General features: G+C 41.4%; 1 protein-coding gene across 2 annotated transcripts; it reads right to left on the bottom strand.

Annotated features, from left to right (window-relative positions):
* Positions 1-721: 721 nt before the first annotated feature.
* On the bottom strand, positions 722-11,123 carry LOC111979036 (glutamate-rich protein 6). Of its 2 annotated transcripts, none has more exons than XM_024009322.2 (12): positions 11,071-11,123; positions 10,862-10,979; positions 10,551-10,609; positions 10,330-10,458; positions 9,893-9,979; positions 9,483-9,652; positions 9,087-9,154; positions 8,729-8,895; positions 6,417-6,499; positions 6,168-6,320; positions 5,850-6,072; positions 722-4,451 (listed from the first exon to the last, which is right to left on the bottom strand). In XM_024009322.2, the coding sequence occupies exons 2-12, from the start codon at positions 10,971-10,973 to the stop codon at positions 4,185-4,187; spliced, it is 1,518 nt and encodes a 505-aa protein (XP_023865090.1). In that variant the 5' UTR covers positions 10,974-10,979; positions 11,071-11,123; the 3' UTR covers positions 722-4,184. The 2 variants fall into 2 exon arrangements, with proteins under 2 accessions (XP_023865090.1, XP_023865091.1); XM_024009323.2 differs by having other exon boundaries at positions 9,483-9,634.
* Between the last annotated feature and the right edge of the window lie 10,431 nt (positions 11,124-21,554).

Here is a 21,554-nt window from a genome sequence, read left to right as displayed (position 1 = left end):
CAGTCTTGCCAAGGTGTATGACTTTTGACAGTAAACTGTCTTCAGCCACCTCACCTTGTTAGCTGAGTTTGACTGTTCCTCACCCAGTTTTATTCCTCCTACACAGCTGTTTCTGTTTCAGTTAATGATTGTGTTTCAACCTACATATTGAATTGATGATCATTAGCACCTGTTTGGTATAATTGTTTAATCATACACCTGACTATATGCCTACAAAATCCCTGACTTTGTGCAAGTGTACCTAGAAGAATTGATGCTGTTTTGAAAGCAAAAGGTGGTCACACCAAATATGGATTAGATTTTCTTCTTCTGTTCACTCACTTTATATTTATCAATTAACTAAATGCAATCTATTAACATGTTTATTTTTGAAAGCATTGTTACCTTACAGCATTTTTTCACACCTGCCTAAAACTGTTGCACAGTACTGTATATCAGCTCATGAAACATGGGACCAACACTTTACATGTTGCATTTATATTTTTCTTCAGTGTACCACCATGTTTTGACATGCCACTTAATAGGAGTATATTGCTGCCTAAAGAATATTGCAATCATAACCGTCTAAAATGCTACCTAGACTCGTAAAGAGAAGCATGTCTACAAGAGCATATCTTCCAATTAGGTTAAATGATTAAGGGGTTTAGCAAGAGCTTAAGCAGAGTCTCATCTGGACAGGAACAGTTCTGGTTGAGTCTCTTAATGCAGAGACCCTCCCATCTTGGATTACACCAGACTCTTTAATCCACAGTGAAAGACATAGTACAACCTACTAGCCTCGCTATCAGTGTTACAACCACAGGAGGTTGGTGACACCTTAATTGGGGAGAACGGGCTTGCGGTAATGGCTGGAGCAGAATGGTATCAAATACATGAAAAACATGGTTTGCATGTGTTTGATGGCATTCCATTTGCGCCGTTCCAGCCATTATTATGAGYCATCCTCACCTCAGCAGCCTCCACTCTTACAACGAAACTTCTTGAGGATAGGGTGCAGAGTTTTCACTTAGGGAAAAATAGCGTGCTACTTCGTGCTACTCATCCCCAGAATATAAGATATGCATATTATTAGTAGATTTGGATAGAAAACACTCTGAAGTTTCTAAAACTGTTTGAATCATATCTGTAAGTATAACAGAACTTATATAGCAGTCAAAACCCTGCGGACTAACTTTTTTATTGTTAAGTTCCTGTATGTTCAATGGATTATCATGGGCAAACCAGAATTCTAATCACTATCCACGCAGTTTCTACTGCTTCCACTGGATGTCGCCATTGTATGGAAAAAGGTTAAGGTTTTTCATTAGTCAACTGAGAAAGATATTGACCCGGAAGTGGAGTGACGTCGTGTGTTTATGTTTGAGAGTTGAGTTTGTTGATATCCTGTATTGAAAACAGATTGACCCGTCTTCAATTTGATCGATTATTAACGTTTACAAATACCTTAAGTTGTATTACAAAAGTACTTTGAAATGTTTTGGCAAAGTTTAGCAAATTTTTTAGATATTTTGTCGTGATTTTGCGCAAATTGAACGCTTTTTTTCCTGGTACAACGGCGCCAAATAAATGGACAATTTGGATATATATGGACGGAATTAATCGAACTAAAGGACCATTTGTGATGTTTATGGGACATATTGGAGTGCCAACAAAAGAATCTCGTCAAAGGTAATGCATGTTTTATATTTTATTTCTGCGTTTTGAGTAGCGCCGGCATGGATGAAATTGTCAACAAAGAGAGTGTAGCCATTGCACTACCATCAGATAATAGCATCTTATGCTTTCGCCGAAAAGCCTTTTTGAAATCTGACATGTTGGCTGGATTCACAACGAGTGTAGCTTTAATTTGGTATCTTATATGTGTAATTTAATAAAGTTTGATTTTATAGATTTTTTTTTGAATCTGGCGCTCTACATTTTAACAGGCTGTTGGGACGCAAGCGTCCCGCGATCCCAGAGAGGTTTTAACACATGGCACAATTCAAGACTACAATTACTATTGACCCTGCTCATAGGTGTTTATCACAGGAAGCTGCTGAGGGGAGGACGGCTCATAACGATGGCTGCCATTACCACGAGCCAGTCCTCCCCAATTAAGGTTCCACCAACCTGTGTTAATTTTATGTTGCTACAAATAACATTATTTGATGTAATACATTTGATACACACTGATGAATCTAGAAAAAAATAAAAATCATATAAAATAAATATCTATTGAAAGTCAGAAATTAATATTGAAATTAAGTTAAGTTATTGTGACACTTGAGTAGTTTCACATAATTCATTTCATGTTTAAAATTAAATCAAGCTTCTCACAATTACACATTGCAGAGGTCTCAAAAGTATCAGACACAACTGTAATAAAAAAAAGTTAATATTACAGTCAATATTACACAGTAGGCACAGTCTTATGGCACTATGATGTCACAATGAGCTGAGTGTTCACTGCATGTGACATGATGCAAGTGGTGCTGTGTTAGGTCATAATGAGATGAATGGTTAATAAGGACGATGGGGGTGTTGTGTGATGTCATAATGGGATGGAAGTTTGTACAAGTACACTGCCTTCAGAAAGTATTCACACCCTGGACTTTTCCCAAGTTTTTGTTGTGTTACAGGCAGAATTTAAAATTGATTAACTTGAGATTGTGTCACTGGCCTACACACAATACCCGATAATGTCAAAGTGTGTATTTGATTTACATTTATCATTAATTAAAAATGAAAAGCTGAAATGTCTTGAGTCAATAAGTATTCAACCCCTTTGTTATGGCAAGCCTAAATAAGTTCAGGTATGAAAATTTGCTTAACAAGTCACATAATAAGTTGCATGGACTCACAGATTTTTGAATCATGTTAGACCCCACACAGAATTATTTGTAAGGTCCCTCAGTCAAGCAGTGCATTTCAAACACAAATTCATCCACAAAAACCAGGGAGGTTTTACAATGCCTCACAAAGAAGGGCACCTATTGGTAGATAACAAATCATTTAAAAAAGCAGACATTGAATATCACTTTGAGCATGGTGAACTTAATAATTACACTTTGGATGGTGTATCAATACACACAGTCACTACAAAAATACAGGTGTCCTTCCTAACCCAGTTGACGGAAAGGAAGGAAAACGCTCAGGCATTTCAGGATGAGGCCAATGGTGACTTTAAAACAGTTACAGAGTTGAAAGGCTGTGATAGGAGAAAACTGAGGATGGATCAACATTGAAGATATTCCACAACACTAACCTAAACGACAGAATGAAAAGAAAGCCTGTACAGATTATAAATATTCCAAAACATGCATCCTGTTTGTAAAACTACTAAAAAGTTGGCAAAGAAATTTACTTCATATCCTGAATACAAAGCATTATGTTTGGGGCAAATCCAACACAACACATCACTAAGTACCACTCCTCATATTTTCAAGCATGGTGGTGGCTGCATCATGTTATGAGTATGCTTGTCATCGGCAAGGACTTGGGAGTTTAGGGTAAAAAGAAACAAAATAGAGCAAAGCACAGGCGAAATCCTAGCGGAAAACCTGGTTCAGTCTGCCTCCCAACAAACACTGGGAGACAAATTTCAGCAGGACAATAACCTAAAACACAAGACCAAATGTACACTGGAGTTGCTTACCAAGACGACATTGAATGTTCCTGAGTGGCCGAGTTACAGTTTTGATTTTAAATCAGCTTGAAAATCTATGGCAAGACATGAAAATGGCTGTACAGCAATGATCAACAACCAACTTGAGGTTGAATAATAAAAAAATCTAATAATGTGCAAATATTGTACAATCCAGGCGTTCAAAGATCTTAGGGACTTACCCAGAAAGACTCACAGCTGAATTCACTGTCAAATGTGATTCTAACCTGTATTGACTCAGGGGGTTGAATACTTATCTAATAATATATTTTTTTATACAAATGTTAGAATTTCTCTTCCACTTTGACAGAGTATTTTGTGAAATAGTTGACCATTTCTTTTTATCCCACCGTGTAACACAACAAAATGTGGAAAAGGTCAAGGGTTATGAAAACTTTCTGAAGGCACTGTAGGCTGTGATGTAAGTCAAATCCATATAATTAGGAATTAATTTAATAGGATCTCTATAGTCAAATCTGTGTGGTGTCATAATGAGCTGAAATGTTCAATGTTTCCACATAATGATTCTTTGGTATAGAGATCACAGGCAATCCTGAAGACACCTGTGGACAAAGGCCCTCTCACGCTCCTCAAGCTGAAGAGAGCAACTCAAGTCCAGTAACCTTTTGGCCAGTGAGAGGAGGCTAGGGGCTAGTCCAGCCCTCAGAGGCCTTGGGTTGGAGGGGCAGCGCAGGCAGTGGTGGAGATGCCTAATGACCTGATGGACCCTTATCCGTCCAGCCAACAGAATAAACTCCTCCTTGGATATGGATGGACCTGGAGCCTGAATCATCCCCAGAGCCACTGGCTGTTAAAATCATTTTTACAAATTATTATTCTTATAAGATTTCTAGTTGAATAATTGGGCAAAATGTTGATTTCCGCTTAAATATACACTCACCTTTCTGGTGCAAAATAGTTATAAATTGCTGAGGTGTATTCACAATTGAGGACACAAGTTCAACTACAAAGTACAAATATTGTGAAAAATCATATATTTTYCCCTATTCAACAAAAGTGGGGCAATAGCACTTGAAATTACTGACATGCTTTTAAATATAGTAATAATCAAATTATAAATGACTTAAGATTTCACATAACTGTAAATTAAATATGGTCAGTACAATATTTCATATAACCAAATACATTTTATAACTAACCCAAGATAAACCACAGTGGGAGCAAATTAATTATAGGAGTTGGGCAGAGCCAAGCATGATCTAGAGAGATCCCATTGGCGCATTCTAGCATGTATTTRCATATTTCCATTAGAGAACGCCTACTCTGAAGTGCGCTTGTGCAATAACGCAATTCGCCCTTGCACTCCTTAACACAATCTTTTTGAAACTTTGGCAAAGAGTAACAGTTTTGCAGACTTTACCAACAGATTCTAGTTTTTGGAACAGAAACTGAATTGAGATCAAAATTTTCATCAACGATAACACTTGCATAATGTTGGACAAAATCCATCTCGCTCCATCTTCTCCCACTGCCGGCCACTGGGTTTCCTCTCATCACCATATTTGGTGGTGAGTGGAAATTCCAACCGGATGCTTCAGACTTTTATAATCAGTGAAAAATCTGGCTGTTTGTTCTATCTTTGACATAACTGCCAAAAGATCAGTTTCTCCTAAATGTCCACTGAGCGATGCAGAGACACCATTCAAATGTTTGTTGACTCATTACAACTTCAGCTTTAAGGACTCAGTGATTTCCTCCATCCGTGACTAAGAGAAAGTGATCTTAGTTCAATTCTAATAAATTATTACATATTTTTTCGTGTTGAGAGCTAAATCTGGCTGAAAATATCACAGCGAGATGAAACTAGTATTGTTGCATCCACTATATTCCACAGTTTCATACACTCTACTGCAAGCCCATTTGTGAGTTTCACAGACACAGGAAATCGTTCCTTTGTCTCGATAGGCCAGAAAATGTGACACATCACTGCCTATGCAAATGTCGGGCCTGAAACCTGACATTTCAAGTCAGCCCCGTGGAGAGGAGAGCAGAGAGGTGGGGCTTTCTTGCACTATAAGACACGGGACCCTACAACGTTCACAGAGCACTTTGTACACAAAAAAGTCAGTCAGAACCAGTCCAGAACCGCTCAAAGTCCCCCAAATACATCTAAGAGGATATGTGTTGGTGTGGACAGGTGTATATGAATGAGTACATTTGTCAGTGTGAGTTGGCCTATGCTTACCTGCAAACAGGCCCCCACACTGAACTTGGCCTGTTGGCCAGCAGAAAGGAAGGACACAAACATGTGTTCCTGTCCCAGGACCCTCACCCCCAGGCTGTGGTTTAAAGACAGGAAGACCGGCCGCAGGGGGGTGGGCGTCTGGCTGTGGCCTCTCCAACTCCACCTTCTGATCCTGGCCCCCGCATCATTCAGACACTGACCTCCTGACGCGTCCAAGCTCAACCTGGGACAGATACTGACGTTACGGACAAGACATTTTCCTGAATAAGTACACATTTTCTATTACAAATTACTAATCACAAAGAGTGTCCGTCTTACCAGACATTACCGTTGCCATGGTAACATGTGGCCCTGCCATCAGATTGGAATAGGGCCCTGATTGGCTGCCCAAGGGAGTGGTCATCGTGTACAATGCATACCCTTTCTCTTCCATCAGAGATTATGACCAGGGCCAAGAACCCAGAGGGATAGCTGTTTGGCATTATGATAAGGATGGACGATACAAAATTACATGATCATAGAGTTAAAATCTCCAACAATGAGTTAACTTATGTTGTGAAAGGATACAACACCTGGGCAGAACCATCTGGGAAGACTGTGAGAAACTTGCTCCCACAGGCATAATACTTCTCCAGAAATTGTGCCCCATCCTGCCAACGCAATCCATATACAAAACGCATTGATCAGTTAACATAACCTGTATTCATAAGTATTTTCAGGTGTGACCATCAGTGGCGTGTATTMATTGATGCCAAGGGAAGCAAGGCTTCCTCAAAATATTTGACCATAATTGATCATAATTTTCAGTCAATTCGCAAGTGGCTGAATCTCAGAGAAATCATCAGTGCGAAGGAAACAGCGCCCCCACTGTCTTAGTATGGGTAACCATGTATCTGATGCTGTCTGGACCTAAAGAGTGTAACATGTTGCCACCGTACCATTTGATTGATTGATGCCAACAAGCATTTGGCCTCCCTTGATAAATTAAAAAATTAAAAAATTAGCCAATAAGCATTGAGATGAGCTCAACTGTGGGCTGTCCTGGTGTAACAAAACGCTCGCAAGGGAGGCCAGTTTGGATTTGGCTTCAGACCAATCAAATCTCTTAATCACTTAATTTTCAGAAAAACGTGTCAGTTTCTGGTCTGCTAGTGTTGATCCTAAGCCATGGATGGAGATGGGGATTTGGACTTGTGGTTTTACTTAAWTCTGTGTACTCCRATTTTGACGGTGACTCTGATCTAACCATAAATGAATATGTTGTGCCACTAGACTGAGACTATTGAAGCTTAATATGTAGCCTAGTAGGCTCACGTTAACTAGCTACCTAGCTAACTTAGTGGTTCATTGTTGCCCATGCAAGGCAGTCAGTCTCGCAAGCATTTTAGCTAGGTAGCCTATAACAACAATAACTAAACGTGTACTGTATGACAGAGCCATAGACCGTTTTGACAACATGAAAAAGAGGAGGATCAGGGTATTGGCATTCAACTAGTCTACGAGTAGGGTGAGTCAACATGTTTTGTTTTACTTGCGCGAGCGTGCACACACACAGAGAAATCAGTACAGTGGACAGCCAGATGATATTTAGAAACATTGATTGGACTAAATTGTTTTTGGCATCTTAATTCTTTTTACTTTTAAGTATTATTAAACAAACCATATATAGCCTTGTTGATTTGATGGTGTTTAAATGTTTAAGTTGAAATGGTGCTGAATAGCGGAGGCAGTGTCTGTCTTTGTGCTGACTTGCGGTAACCCTGTAGTTGTAAATCAGTAGTTGTTTAGTAAACTGTCCAACATTAACTTGCTTGACCATGCTTCAGGTGATAACTGTTTGTATGTGTTAGGGTTCGTTCCTGTTTCCTTGTCAATCATTGGTTCATTGGTGAAATTAGCATTATGACAATATCTTTAATTAAATCATTCAAAAACCTTTAATGCAATTGCAGACTGAAGTTGACAATCAGGAACATAGCACGCATGTTTCAGCGTAAATTCTGCATCAAAGAAAAGGTCCCATGTTATTTTATCAAACCCGAAGTCCAGCCCTAGTGATGTCACTGCCTACGTCATTACCTTTTACTCCTGAGACCAAAACCATGCCTACAAAGCTATATAAACAAGGCTTTTAGTGTTATCTAACAGCTTAGCAGTAAATGTCCACTCCCCAAAGTTGATTTATTGTGGAATGTCTGACTAGTCTTATCTCCTTCACTCCCCTGCAGAGTTCTGTCTCAGTCACACATTTCTCAGAGGGGTCTCCTTATAAGAGAGAGAGAGAGAGAGAACTATAAAACAACTGTGGAACAATTCTAAACCTTTATAATGAATATATATATTGTTAATCTGTAGTCTAGGACCCTATAAATGTAAGGAGGAAGGGGTCTTATAACCCCTCCCCTTCTATTAATACAACATAAGCATAATCAATTATTCTAATACATCAAACATTTGTACAGCCCCAATCATGACCCCTAGGTGAACTTCTAACATATGTATAATTTGCTTTGTGGACTTCACCGGACAGATGTTGCTCTCTGGTTTTGTGATTAAACAAACATGTGTAGTTTAATTTATTACGCCGCTGTGTGACTTGTCTTTTTGTTGTCACGGCCTTATTGTATATCGCTGTAGCGTATGAACGAAAGGGTTATAGAGCAAACACAATTATCACAACAGAGGTTGTAATATGGCTTATTTACTGGCTTGGCTTGGCTTCCTCAAGGATTTTACCCAAGCACCTCTCCTGGTGACCACATGATGACACTGTCCTCATGCAAACCTGTACACTAGAATCTCCGCACTTGTCTTGCTGCCTCATCCACCATGTTGTTATATTCAAAGTAAATGCAATAAAGGTTAAAAGTAATTTGTACCTGATGCGGAGAAATGCCAAACTCAAATGACTCATGGTCATAAAGGGGGTCTCCATTTTCTTTTTCCAGGTCCTCCTCAATCCCAGGATGTTGTGTAACAGTCCACTGTCCCTCTTTGGCTGTACAGGTGGACAGCTGGTAGCTGATGGTCCTAGAGAAGGGGGTGTCTATGAAACAGGACAGCAGGTCAATGACATTAAAACTCCATCAGTTTAAAGTTAATGGAAATGTATGGCTTTTAAAATATATATATTTATAAAAATGAACATCCTGAATGAACTTAAAGCAATTAATTGACCATTTCCACAGAAAACAGACTCATATTTAAATGTGTGTTTCTAAACTGTTGCGTACTCACAGGTATCTGCAGATCGGAGGGTTGACTGTGTGTCCTGGTAGAGTCGCTCTCGCTCTTGCTCCTGCTTTCTGAGGAGGAAGAGGTGGAGTTTGCTCGTGATGTGCTGGATTTCAGTCCTAAATTCAAACTCCACCCATCCGGCACACAAGGCAAGCTCAATCAAGCACACCTGATTATGCTTATGGTATTGCAGACTATTCTTCCCAATCCCAACGTGTGGAGAACAATAGAGAGTCAGACACTAAGAAACTAATGGCAGATTATCCATTAGTAAGGAAAACCAATGATCCAATCATGTTCAGGCAGCAAGCTGCCTTAGTGGCACCCGTTTCCTAGACAGAGAATCAGACGCACATTTGTCCCTTATTTTGACCTTTCATCCATGACCCCTCATACCTGTGCTCCTCTCTGTCCCGGGCCTGGGCCTGCAGCTCCTCCTCCTCTCTGGTTGGCTGATTGTTAGGTGGGAGTGTTGCGTCATCCTCCTGATCAGGTCTCTGCAGGGCAAGCCACCTTTCATGGGCCAGCATGTCACACAGCTGCTGGTACTGGGCACAGCAGAAGATCTGTGTGTGTGTGTGAGGGCATGTGTGTGAGACAGATAATGAAAGAGAGAAATAGAGTAGGGTAGGGTATGTGTGTGCATGCATACAGAGTGTGGGGAGGGGCAAATGGAGTGTGGGGAGGGGCATATCATAAAAATCATGTGTCATGCTTTGTTCCACACTCTAATATTCCAAATCCCCTATTTAGGTGATGCTTGTTGCAGGGCGTTTCATTTTACCATCCATGACATTCAGCCTTACCTCAGGGTCCTCTGCAAATGTTGGGCCAAGTGGAGGCCTTGCTTTCTCTCCACAGTACTCACACATCACTGGAGAGTCCCTGAGAGGCTGGAGCAGGACAACAGGGGCGTGTGATCAAAGATGATCACACAATGGATCACTTACAATAATACAGAGTTATACACCGTCTCCAAAAATGTCTCAGTTGTGCTATTCACAATTTCTATGACATACTGCATATGGGTTGCACATTATATTCATAACATCACAATGCCAGTTGTATCCCTGAGTGGAAAACATCTTCCGAGATAGAAGAGCCGGGTTTGAGGGGCGATACTTTGTGACCTCTCATATTCTGATCATTAGTATCTGGCTGACACATGGAACTAATAAAGTAGACTATGAAGAGATTACGGAGACTATGGTGTGGTAGTGGACAGATGGGTAAGGTGTTGTACCTCTGGGAGGATGTTCCTTGGGTTTGGTGCTTGGTCCTGGGACTCCCTCTTATATCTAAGAACTCCCAGAAAACCAGAAGTGGGAGTTGGTGGACAATCAAAAGACTGTACATATTCATCTTGCAGCCCCTACAGAGAAAACACATAGGGAGAGAAAATAAGTAGTCAGGGAGAGAAGGAGAAAATAGCAAGACCTGTCTTAAATTGTACGTTTCTCTTACATGGCCATCCATGAGCAAAAAGACTTCATTGGGTTCCTGCTCTAACCTAGAAGACTCATCTGAAAAATAGACAAATAGGCAACATAACCAATTCAGTATGACATGAGACAGCGTTCATACACAGTGTAAATATGTTGCATTTTTTACTTTTTTATTTTTTTTTACAAATTGTGAGTGATGTTTTCTTGCGACTTTGGTTTCAATTAGTGACATTGATCTCATGCATCCTGCTATAATCTCACCCACTCAATTGATCAAAGTTAAAACTAAGCCCAGAACTATACATCGAAGGATATCAAAAACTGTTCCACCTGTCTCTGTGTCTCGCACTTGCTCCTCTCCCTCACTGGGCAGAGTAGTGACATCACCATCACCGTCCATATGCCAGCCTTGATTTTGGGCACCTGCAACTTCAGCCTCCATTATTTCCTTTTCAGAAAAAGACAGAGGTCATAGAGGTAGACATTTACACACACACACACACGGTCATGTATATGCCTAAACAAATTCGTACACTCACCGCAGTGTTGTGTTTGTTCAGACAGCATGTAGCTCAACTTGCTGATGTTGTCAGTAACCGTGGAGATGAAATGGTTGCGTGGGGCTTTCTGGACCTAATATCTAACCATATTGCCTGACATTATACATTCCAAAATAAGAGACAGCAATAGCATGCTTAGTCCTAGCAGGTGGGTGGGTAAAAGTTAGGTGTATTATTGTTGTAATGTAATTTATGAAAGTTAAAATCAGGAAGGCTGGTTTGAATGCTCGTTTAACTTCATCAAGCAGCATAACATAATGCACTCTTTTCTATTATACAGGACATAGTGGGAATGAATACAAAGGTATCATCATTAGGATAGCGTCTCGTTCTTTTCCTCTTTCCGTTAGCCATGTACGGAATGTCATTCACCTATTTACCTTTAGCCTATAAACACAGCACAATCATGCACATTCTGTATGCTTTCCGTTTAACCTATGGGCTCATTCTTGCAATTATTACTTTCCTCTCTCAACCAATGGGTATAAACCTTTGGATGTATTTATATTTCATCTTACCCATGTTCTCCCACTTGCTGTTTTTCAACAACAGTTTCTGACAACCATCCACCTCCCCACCAATACTACCCTTAAGGCCCACATTTGGAACTCCTTACCCCTAGCAGGGGGATTTCGATGCCAGCTTCCCTGCAAAGGGTTACCTGTCATCAGCATCTGGTTCCGTGGAGCATTCACCTGAGAGGAGGCCATACCCAAACTATTTAATAAAATACCGTATTACATTCTGTCCCTGTTATTCATAATAGTTAAGTCTGTACTCAATTGAATTGTGATTTATTGGGCCTGTATGACACATTCACAAACTAGCATTATTCTTTGGTGGGAAAAGTAACCTACCTGAATTTAGCTTCAGGTGTAGAAACACTTCATAAAAACGAGTGAGGCTACATTTAAATTGATTACATAGTAGGCTTACCAACTTCAGTGTCCTACTCTGTGTCAAAATACCTGTTTGCTGTTGTGGTTAGGTAAAACGCAACTCGCACATGCAATTCTTATATTTTTAGGTAGTTGTATATCATCTAGCCACAACCTGCACCCCAATTCATTTCAGTGTAATTGCACGTGATTTAGATAACATGTTAATCACGCTTTCAAGCTGTGCTAAGGCAATTAATTAAGAACACAAGTGAGAATGATTATCCCGGCAGAATTCGATTGGCCAGAGAATGCCTATACTATAGCTGTGTTCGAATACCCATACTAATATACTGTATACTATATACTTAATGAGTATATACTACATACTATTAGTTCATTTTAGTATACTGTAGTAGACGAACAATATTCTTTCAGTTGAGCATACTAGCTCTTCGCCTGTCTACTGGAAGTTGATGATGTTGCTATGCAACCTCTTGCTAGCTAGTTAGCATAACAAATTACTAGTTAGACATCTTAAATTCTATCTGGGGTGCCAGAGTGCACTCGTAAATTCAGCGCATTGTCAGCTTGTCAGTTTGTAAATTCAGAGCGTTTCGCTCTCGGAGCGCACACCGGATGCTCGGGAAGAGGATTAGGGTTGATTTGAGCGTTCTGACCTTACAACACAACTGCAGTCAAGCACCCAAGCTAACGTTGGCTAGCTTGCTAGCTACTTCCAGACACAAATGAGACCACTCTGACCATTTTACTCGCTCTAGCAGAGCTGGTTAGGCAGTTTTTATGTTATCCAGAGCGTTGGTGACTGACTGTGCTGCTGGCAACAAGTTAATTACGCTTAGGTAGCTAGCTAACATATCGGTAATGATATGCTATGTGGTTCGTAGTTAACAAATTGTCAGACAACATAACGTGTGAGGTAACTTATTTTAAAAGTCATTACTTTATTACATTGTTCAACATTTTCTTAACGTTTGTCATAATTAGTTAAAGCAATGAATTTGTATACACTCTCGTTGTACGTTGTATTTTCTGCCAGAAAACGTATCTCAAAGTAAAAACAAATCAGAGTAGGGTTTAGAACAGGTTGAATCGTATTTTGGGAAAAGTTAAATCAGAATGAGTGGGCTTGTCCTGGTGTGTCTGAGGAACAGAGGAAGAGGGCAGTGGGTCTTATAAGAATCGAGTTACCCGTGGTATTGTGCTTCGAACTCCGGAGTAGGGCACCTGTTACAGTTGAAGTCGGAAGTTTACATACACTTAGGTTGGAGTCATTAAAACTCGTTTTTCAACCACTCCACACATTTCTTGTTAACAAACTATAATTTTGGCAAGTGGGTTAGGACATCTACTTTGTGCATGACACAAGTAATTTTCCCAACGATTGTTTACAGACAGATTATTTCACTTATAATTCACTGTATCACAATTCCAGTGGGTCAGAAGTTGACATACACTAAGTTGACTGTGCCTTTAAACAGCTTGGAAAACTCCAGAAAATGATGTCATGGCTTTAGAAGCTTCTGATAGGCTAATTGACATAATTTGAGTCAATTGGAGGTGTACCTGTGGATGTATTTCAAGGCTGTGGTGGTTAATTTCTGTATTATCAAACGAGGAGAGACAAACTTCACACAAGTCAAAGTTATACTTAAACTATATCTTTAATAATAAGAGCTTTGCAATAGCAATGACTTTCAACGATTCACCATTTTCTAATGATCAGTTGAGAGTGACAACACAATGGCTACTGAGATCTTTTATAGCAAAGATCCACCCCCTAGTCGACATAACAAACCACATATATTATGAACAGTTCACAAAGTGAGACTTTATAAATGAGAAAGGAGTATCCCGTAGCTAGATAGCATTCGCTATAAATTATCGTTCAGTTTGGTCCCTAAAACGAGGTTCTAATCTCGTTCCTGGTACTTCATAGCACAAAAACACCAACTCATCCAATGGCATAACTCAATTGTCAACTCTAGATATGCCCATCTCAAGTAAAACCCCTTCTTGACTCACTCCTGGACAAACTTCCTGGACAAACTCACTGAGGGGAGTGAGTCTCTAGGTCATACACTATCCCAGGATAAGTGCAACATCAGAGAGGACATACAATGGTTCCAGACACTGCCATATACCTCCCCTCAATGCCAAAGGAGGGAGTGACTTGCGCACAGACATTGTGAAGACAAGTAATTGGTTCCCCATTAATCATGCCATCCCTTCACATGGTTTAACAGATACATTCACATATGAAGACAATGTTCCCTCCTGTCCTCTTTCCTTTCTGATATTCTGCATGGCACCAAGGACATGTAAAATACAAGCCTGACCTCTCCCCTCTCTGGGCCCCAAGTGACTGAGCCCCAGCTGAGGGAAGAAGTGCAACTGCCAACACCAGAGTCCAAAGGGATACACTCTAATAACAAGTATATCACATAAGCATATTATGCAGATAAGACATCTTAATTATCTATGTTACCCAACTAATTCTGATTCATCCACCACAAGGCCTACCTTCAGACTCCGTGCCTCTTTGCTTGACATCATGGGAAAATCAAAACAAATCAGCCAAGACCTCAGAAAAAAAATGGTAGACCTCCACAAGTCTGGTTCATCCTTGGGAGCAATTTCCAAATGCCTGAAGGTACCACGTTCATCTGTGCAAACAATTGTACGCAAGTATAAACACCATGGGACCACGCAGCCATCATACCGCTCAGGAAGGAGACGCGTTCTGTCTCCTAGAGATGAGCGTACTTTGGTGCGAAAAGTGCAAAACAATCCCAGAACAACAGCACAGTAAAACAACCTTGTGAAGATGCTGGAGGAAACAGGTACAAAAGTATCTATATCCACAGTAAAACGAGTCCTTAATCGACATAACCTGAAAGGCCGCTCAGCAAGGAAGAAGCCACTGCTCCAAAACCACCATAAAAAAGCCAGACTACGGTTTGCAACTGCACATGGGGACAAAGATCGTACTTTTTGGAGAAATGTCCTCTGGTCTGATGAAACAAAAATAGAACTGTTTGGCCATAATGACCAAAGTTATGTTTGGAGAAAAAAGGGGAGAGGCTTGCAAGCCGAAGAACATCATCCCAACTGTGAAGCACAGGGATGGCAGCATCATGTTGTGGCGGTGCTTTGCTGCAGGAGGGACTGGTGCACTTCACAAAATAGATGGCATCATGAGGTAGAAAAATTATGTGGATATATTGAAGCAACATCTCAAGACATCAGTCAGGAAGTTAAAGCTTGGTCGCAAATTGGTCTTCCAAATGGACAAAGACCCCAAGCATACTTCCAAAGTTGTGGCAAAATGTCTTAAGGACAACAAAGTTAAGGTATTGGAGTGGCCATCACAAAGCCCTGACCTCAATCCCATAGAACATTTGTGGGCAGAACTGAAAAAAGCGTGTGCAAGCAAGGAGGCCTACAAACCTGACTCAGTTACACCAGCTCKGTCAGAAGGAATGGCCCAAAATTCACCCAACTTATTGTGGGAAGCTTGTGGAAGGCTACCCGAAACATTTGACCCAAGTTAAACAATTTAAAGGCATTGCTACCAAATACTAATTGAGTGTATGTAAACTTCTGATCCACTGGGAATGTGATGAAATAAATAAAAGCGGAAACAAATCATTCTCTCTGCTATTATTCTGACATTTCACATTCTTAAAATAAAGTGGTGATCCTAACTGACCTAAGACAGGGAATATTTCCTGGGATTAAATGTCAGGAATTGTGAAAAACTGAGTTTAAATGTATTTGGCTAAATTGTATGTAAACTTCCGACTTCAACTGTATATCTTGACAGTAAAATAAACAAAGAAATAGACAAGATGCTTTTCAAATTTATGTGGAGGAACCGTACCCATTACATTAGGAAAACTGTTGGAATGAACACTTATGGGTGGGCTGAATTTTCTGGACTTTTCTGGACCTTTATCCAATTTATCTTAAAAGTATTATTTAAAACAATTCCTAACAAGACCCACTTTTCTGTGGAACTTTATTCCTCATCATGTCTTCTCTACTTTTGGTGGCATTAACATGTTTGTTTGCAATTATAATATTGACAAAGTTCCAGTGAAACTCTTTCTTATCAGAAGGTTTTCTTGTCATGGTCCTTAATTTATAAGCATAATTTCTTTCCACACAGATATTATATCTGGACATATTGCATAAAAACACATCTTTATTTTTAGAATATTGGTTCTGAAATAATATCCTATTGTCACGCCCTGACCATAGAGAGCTTTTTATTCTCTATGTTGGTTAGGTCTGGGTGTGATTAAGGGTTTGTTATCTAGGTGAATTATATTTCTATGTTGGCCTGGTATGGTTCCCAATCAGAGGCAGCTGTTTATTGTTGTCTCTGATTGGGGATCATATTTAGGTAGCCATTTCCCCATTGTGCTTTGTGGGATCTTGTCTAGGTATAGTTGCCTGCGAGCACTATTTTGAGCTTCACGTTTCGTTTGTTCGCTTTATTGTTTTTGTTCTTTGAATTTTCTCTTCCTAATTAAAGGGATGGAAGCATACCACGCTGCATCTTGGTCCAATCATTATGACGAACGTGACAGAAGATCCCACCACAAACAGACCAAGCAGCGTGGCCAGGATGAGCAGGTATCCTGGGCCTGGGAGGATATCCAGGAGGTAAAGACATCCTGGACTTGGGATGAGATAATGGCAGGAGATGAAAGCCTTCCATGGAAGCAGACGCAAGCGGTGAAGGAAGGACAACGACGACACCAGGGTTCGGCGCCACGACGGAAGCCCGAGAGGCAGCCTCAAAACATTTTTTKGGGGGGGTCACACGGAGTGGTCAGCGAAGCCGAGGGGCGAGTCTGAGAGCGAAGAGGAATATCGGGATAGACTGAGCGAGGAGTATTGTGAGATAGTTGAGGGGAGTGATGAGGTAGAGTGGATGGTTTGGTGTCTGGAGCAAGACAGTCACTGTGAGGAGCGTGGGACCAGTCAGGCACCACTTTTTGCGGAGATACGAAATGTGTCTCCAGTGCGCATCCACAGCCCGGTGCGTTCTGTGCCAGCTCCTCGCACTTGCCGTGCGAAAGGGAGCATCCAGCYAGGACGGGTTGTGCCGGCTCAGCGCTCCTGGTCTCCAGTACGCCTCCTCGTTCCAGGATATCCTGTGCCGGCTCTACGCACTGTGTCACCAGTGCGCCTCCACAGTCCAGTACGTCCTGTGCCTCCTCCCCGTACTCGCTCTGAGGTGCGTGTCATCAGCCCGGTGCCACCTGTACCGGTCCCACGCATCAGGCCTCAAGTGCTCCTCCACAGTCCAGAGTTTCCGGCGACAGTTCCCAGTCCAGAGTTTCCGGCGACAGTTCCCAGTCCAGAGCTTCCGGCGACAGTTCCCAGTCCAGAGCTTCCGGCGACAGTTCCCAGTCCAGAGCTTGTCTCTTATACACATCTAGATGTGTATAAGAGACAGTCCGGCGACAGTTCCCAGTCCAGAGCTTCCGGCGACAGTTCCCAGTCCAGAGCTTCCGGCGACGTTTCACAGTCCGGAACCTCCTCAGACGGTCCGCGGTCCGGAACCTCCTACGACGGAGCCTCCRGCGGGGGTTCCAGGTCCGGAGCCTCCAGCGGGGGTTCCCGGTCCGGAGACTCCGGCGACGACCTACGGTCCGGAGTCCCCGGCGACGATCTACGGACCGGTTCGTAGGAGCCTGCACCTTTGGGGGGGGTACTGTCACGCCCTGACCATAGAGAGCTTTACGTTGGTTAGGTCGGGGGGTGTGATTATGGGTGGGTTATCTAGGTGAATTATATTTCTATGTTGGCCTGGTATGGTTCCCAATCAGAGGCAGCTGTTTATCGTTGTCTCTGATTGGGGATCATATTTAGGTAGCCAACCCCGGTGTCCTGGCTAAATTCCCAATCTGGCCCTCAAACCATCATGGTCACCTAATAATCCCCAGTTTACAATTGGCTCATTCATCCCCCTCCTCTCCCCTGTAACTATTCCCCAGGTTGTTGCTGCAAATGAGAACGTGTTCTCAGTCAACTTACCTGGTAAAATAACGGTAAAATAAAATAAAAWAAWAAWAAAAATTGTGCTTCCCCATTGTGCTTTGTGGGATCTTGTCTAGGTATAGTTACCTGCGAGCACTATTTTGAGCTTCACGTTTCGTTTGTTCGCTTTATTGTTTTTGTTTGAGTTTTCTCTTCCTAATAAAAGGGATGGAAACATACCACGCTGCATCTTGGTCTAATCATTATGATGAACGTGACACCTATTTGTGAGCCAGCTTGTAAATGCAGAGGGTCTTTTACTTAGATGTAAAGAATTATCACTTTATAATATCCCTGTAACACCTAAAGATTTTGCAATTGATTTAGATGCCATTCCCTCATGTGTTGCTTTATTATTCAGGAACATGTGAAGACCTGACCCTCAGAACCAACCTTCGATTACCCCTGTTGACTCATTAGTAGGAAAGATTTGTTTTTCTTTTGGTCCATTCAACAACAATATAGATATACAAGCATTTATTGGAATGGTTTTATTGATAATATCTGTTGGGAAAGAGTTGGGATGTCTCCTCACACGTACTGTACTTACTTATTAACWAAATTAAGGACATTTATTTTTAAATTATGAATAAATATTATCCTGTCACCTACTATATGAAGAAGTTAAAAAATATATATAAATTAATATTGTACCTTTTGTAATGACCACCCAGAAACTGTGCATCTTTTTTGGCATTGTATTCATGTAAGGAATCTGTGGCAAGACATCAGATGTATATTTGAACAAATTTATGAAGATGTTACCCTATTATGGAGATATGTACTGCTTGGATGCTTTACCTACGATAGAAATAATTAGAAACAATTTCATGTAATTTATTTAATTATTTTGGCCAAATTTTCATATTCACAAATTTACATTTACAAACAAAACACCACTTTTTCTTACCTTACAAAAATACATTTAAATATTTTAAGACAATTAAATACTCTACCAACAATTTKTTTTAGAATTATCAATTTGTGTATGTTCCTTAAGGTCTTTGTGTAATGTCTTATTGTACCCCCTAGCCCAACTGCCCTTTGTATATTCTTTAAATATACTTGTGTTCCCCGTGTATCTTTTGTATTGATTTGTTGTTAATAAAAAATAAAAGACAGCAAGTGAAGTTGAAGAAATGGTAGTGGTTGCACCAATGCCCAGAGTGAAAAAGCCTATTTGTCAACCAAGAGAAGCGGACATGCTGTATGTAAAGAAAGTGGATTTGTGGCGTTCATTGCAACTGTGATAAACTGCACGGCTCAAACAAATTGAACGTGATTGTGGCTGCGGCAGAAAAGTATCTGGGACTTCAGGAATTCACAGTGGAAGATTTAGAAGGGTTATGGGCGACAAGCTGTGCCGCACTCCCTCCCAGACTCATGAGCCTGTGTAGGGATCAGACAGGGATCATTGATTTTAACCATTGTTCCTGTACCCAAGAATGCAAAGGTAACTGAACTAAATGACTATTGCCCCGTAGCACTGACTTCTGCCATCATGAAATGCTTTGAGATACTTAGGGGCGGCAGGTAGCCTAGTGGTTAGAGCGTTAGACTAGTAACCGAAAGGTTGCAAGATCGAATCCCAGAGCTGACAAGGTAAAAATCTGCTGAACAAGGCAGTTAACCCACTTTTCCTAGGCCGTCATTGAAAATAAGAATTTGTTCTCAACTGATTTGCCTAGTTAAGTAAAGGTAAAATAAAAAATGTAAAAAAGGATCATATCCTACCTTACCTGTCACCCTAGACCCACTTCAATTTGCTTACCACCCCAATACGTCCACAGACGATGCAATTGCCTGCACACTGCCCTATCCCATCTGGACAAGAGGAATATCTATGTAAGAATTCTGTTCATTGACTATAGCTCAGCATTCAACACCATAGCACCCTCCAAGCTCATCATTAAGCTTGAGGCCCTGGGTCTGAACCCTGCCCAATTGGGTCCTGGACTTCCTGATGGGCCGCTCCCAGGTGGTGAAGGTAGGAAACAACACCTCCACTTCGCTGATCCTCAACACTGGGGCCCCACAAGGGTGCGTTCTCAGCCACCTCCTGAACTTCCTGTTCACCCATTACTGCGTGGCCATGCATGCCTCCGACTCAATCATCAAGTTTGCAGACGACACAACAGTAGTTGGCTTGATTTCCAACAACGACGAGACAGCCTACAGGGAGGAGGTGAGGGCTCTGGGAGTGTGTATCAGGAAAATAACCTCTCACTCAATGTCAACAAAACAAAGGAGAAGATCGTGGACTTCAGGAAACATCAGAGGGAGCACCCCCCTATCCACATCGACGGGACAGCAGTGGAGAAGGTGGAAAGTTTTAAGTTACTCTGCGTACATATCACTGACAAACTGAAATGGCCCACCCACACAGACAGCGTGGCGAAGAAGGCGCAACAGTGCCTATTCAACCTCAGACTGAGGAAATTTGGATTGTCACCTAAAACCCTCACACACTTTTACAGATGCACAATTGAGAGCATCCTGTTGGGCTGTATCACCGCATAGTACGGCAACTGCACCGCCCACAACCGCAGGGCTCTCCAGAGGGTGGTGCGGTCTGCACAACGCATCACCGGGAGTAAACTACTTGCCCTCCAGGACACCTACAGCACTCGATGTCACAGGAAGGCCAAAAAGATCATCAAGGACAACAACCACCCGAGCCACTGCCTGTTCACCCCGCTATCACTCAGAAGGCGAGGTCAGTACAGGTGCATCAAAGCTGGGACAGAGAGACTGAAAACCAGCTTCTATCTCAAGGCCATCAGACTGTTAAATAGCCATCACTAGCACAGAGAGGCTGCTGCCTACATATACAGACTTGAAATCATTGGCCACTTTAATAATGTTTACATATCTTGCATTACTCATCTCATATGTATATACTGTATCTTAGTGTTGTCACCCCCTGCTCCCACTCTAGCACTCGAGGGTGCCAGGCTGCCCTTCATTACGCACACCTGTCACCATCATTACGCGCAGCAGCGATCATTGGACTCAACTGGACTCCTTCCCTTTGTTGATTGCCCTGTCTATAACTGTCTGCTTCCCCAGTTGTTCCCTGTGTCTGCATTGATGTCGTTATTTTTCCCCTGTCCAGACGCTGTTCCTGTCCTGTTTCATGTCCGTTATTTATTAAACGTTCTCCCTGCACTCGCTTCCTGTCTCCAGCGTCGACCCTCACAATTCTATGCCGCTCTGACATTGCTCATCCATATATTTATATATTCTTAATTCCATTATTTTACTTAGATTTGTGCGTATTAGGTATTTGTTGTGAAATTGTTAGGTATTACTTAGTAGATATTGCTGCACTGTCAGAATTAGAAGCACAAGCATTTCGCTACACCCACAATAACATCTGCTAAACACGTGTATGTGACCAATAACATTTGATTTGATTTGAATAATGTACTTTTATTGTATTATTTTTTGTGTAAAAAAAACGATTTAATCCATTTTAGAATAAGGCTGTAACAAAATGTGTAAAAAGTC

The sequence above is a fragment of the Salvelinus sp. IW2-2015 genome, linkage group LG19 (genome assembly GCF_002910315.2).
Source record: "Salvelinus sp. IW2-2015 linkage group LG19, ASM291031v2, whole genome shotgun sequence".
In the NCBI taxonomy this organism is placed as follows: Eukaryota; Metazoa; Chordata; class Actinopteri; order Salmoniformes; family Salmonidae; genus Salvelinus; species Salvelinus sp. IW2-2015.
Note: the sequence above shows the minus strand (reverse complement) of the source record. Positions and strands in the feature narration are given on the sequence as shown.

Bases quoted from the DNA above. Each gene is read 5' to 3' on its own strand.
- LOC111979036 (XM_024009322.2), bottom strand. From the start codon at position 10,973: ATGGAGGCTGAAGTTGCAGGTGCCCAAAATCAAGGCTGGCATATGGAC. The intron at 9,980-10,329 runs GTACAACACCTT...GTCCTGCTCCAG, and splicing joins CAAGGAACATCCTCCCAGAG to CCTCTCAGGGACTCTCCAGT. The intron at 6,500-8,728 runs GTACAAATTACT...TTGCGTTGGCAG, and splicing joins TTGGCATTTCTCCGCATCAG to GATGGGGCACAATTTCTGGA.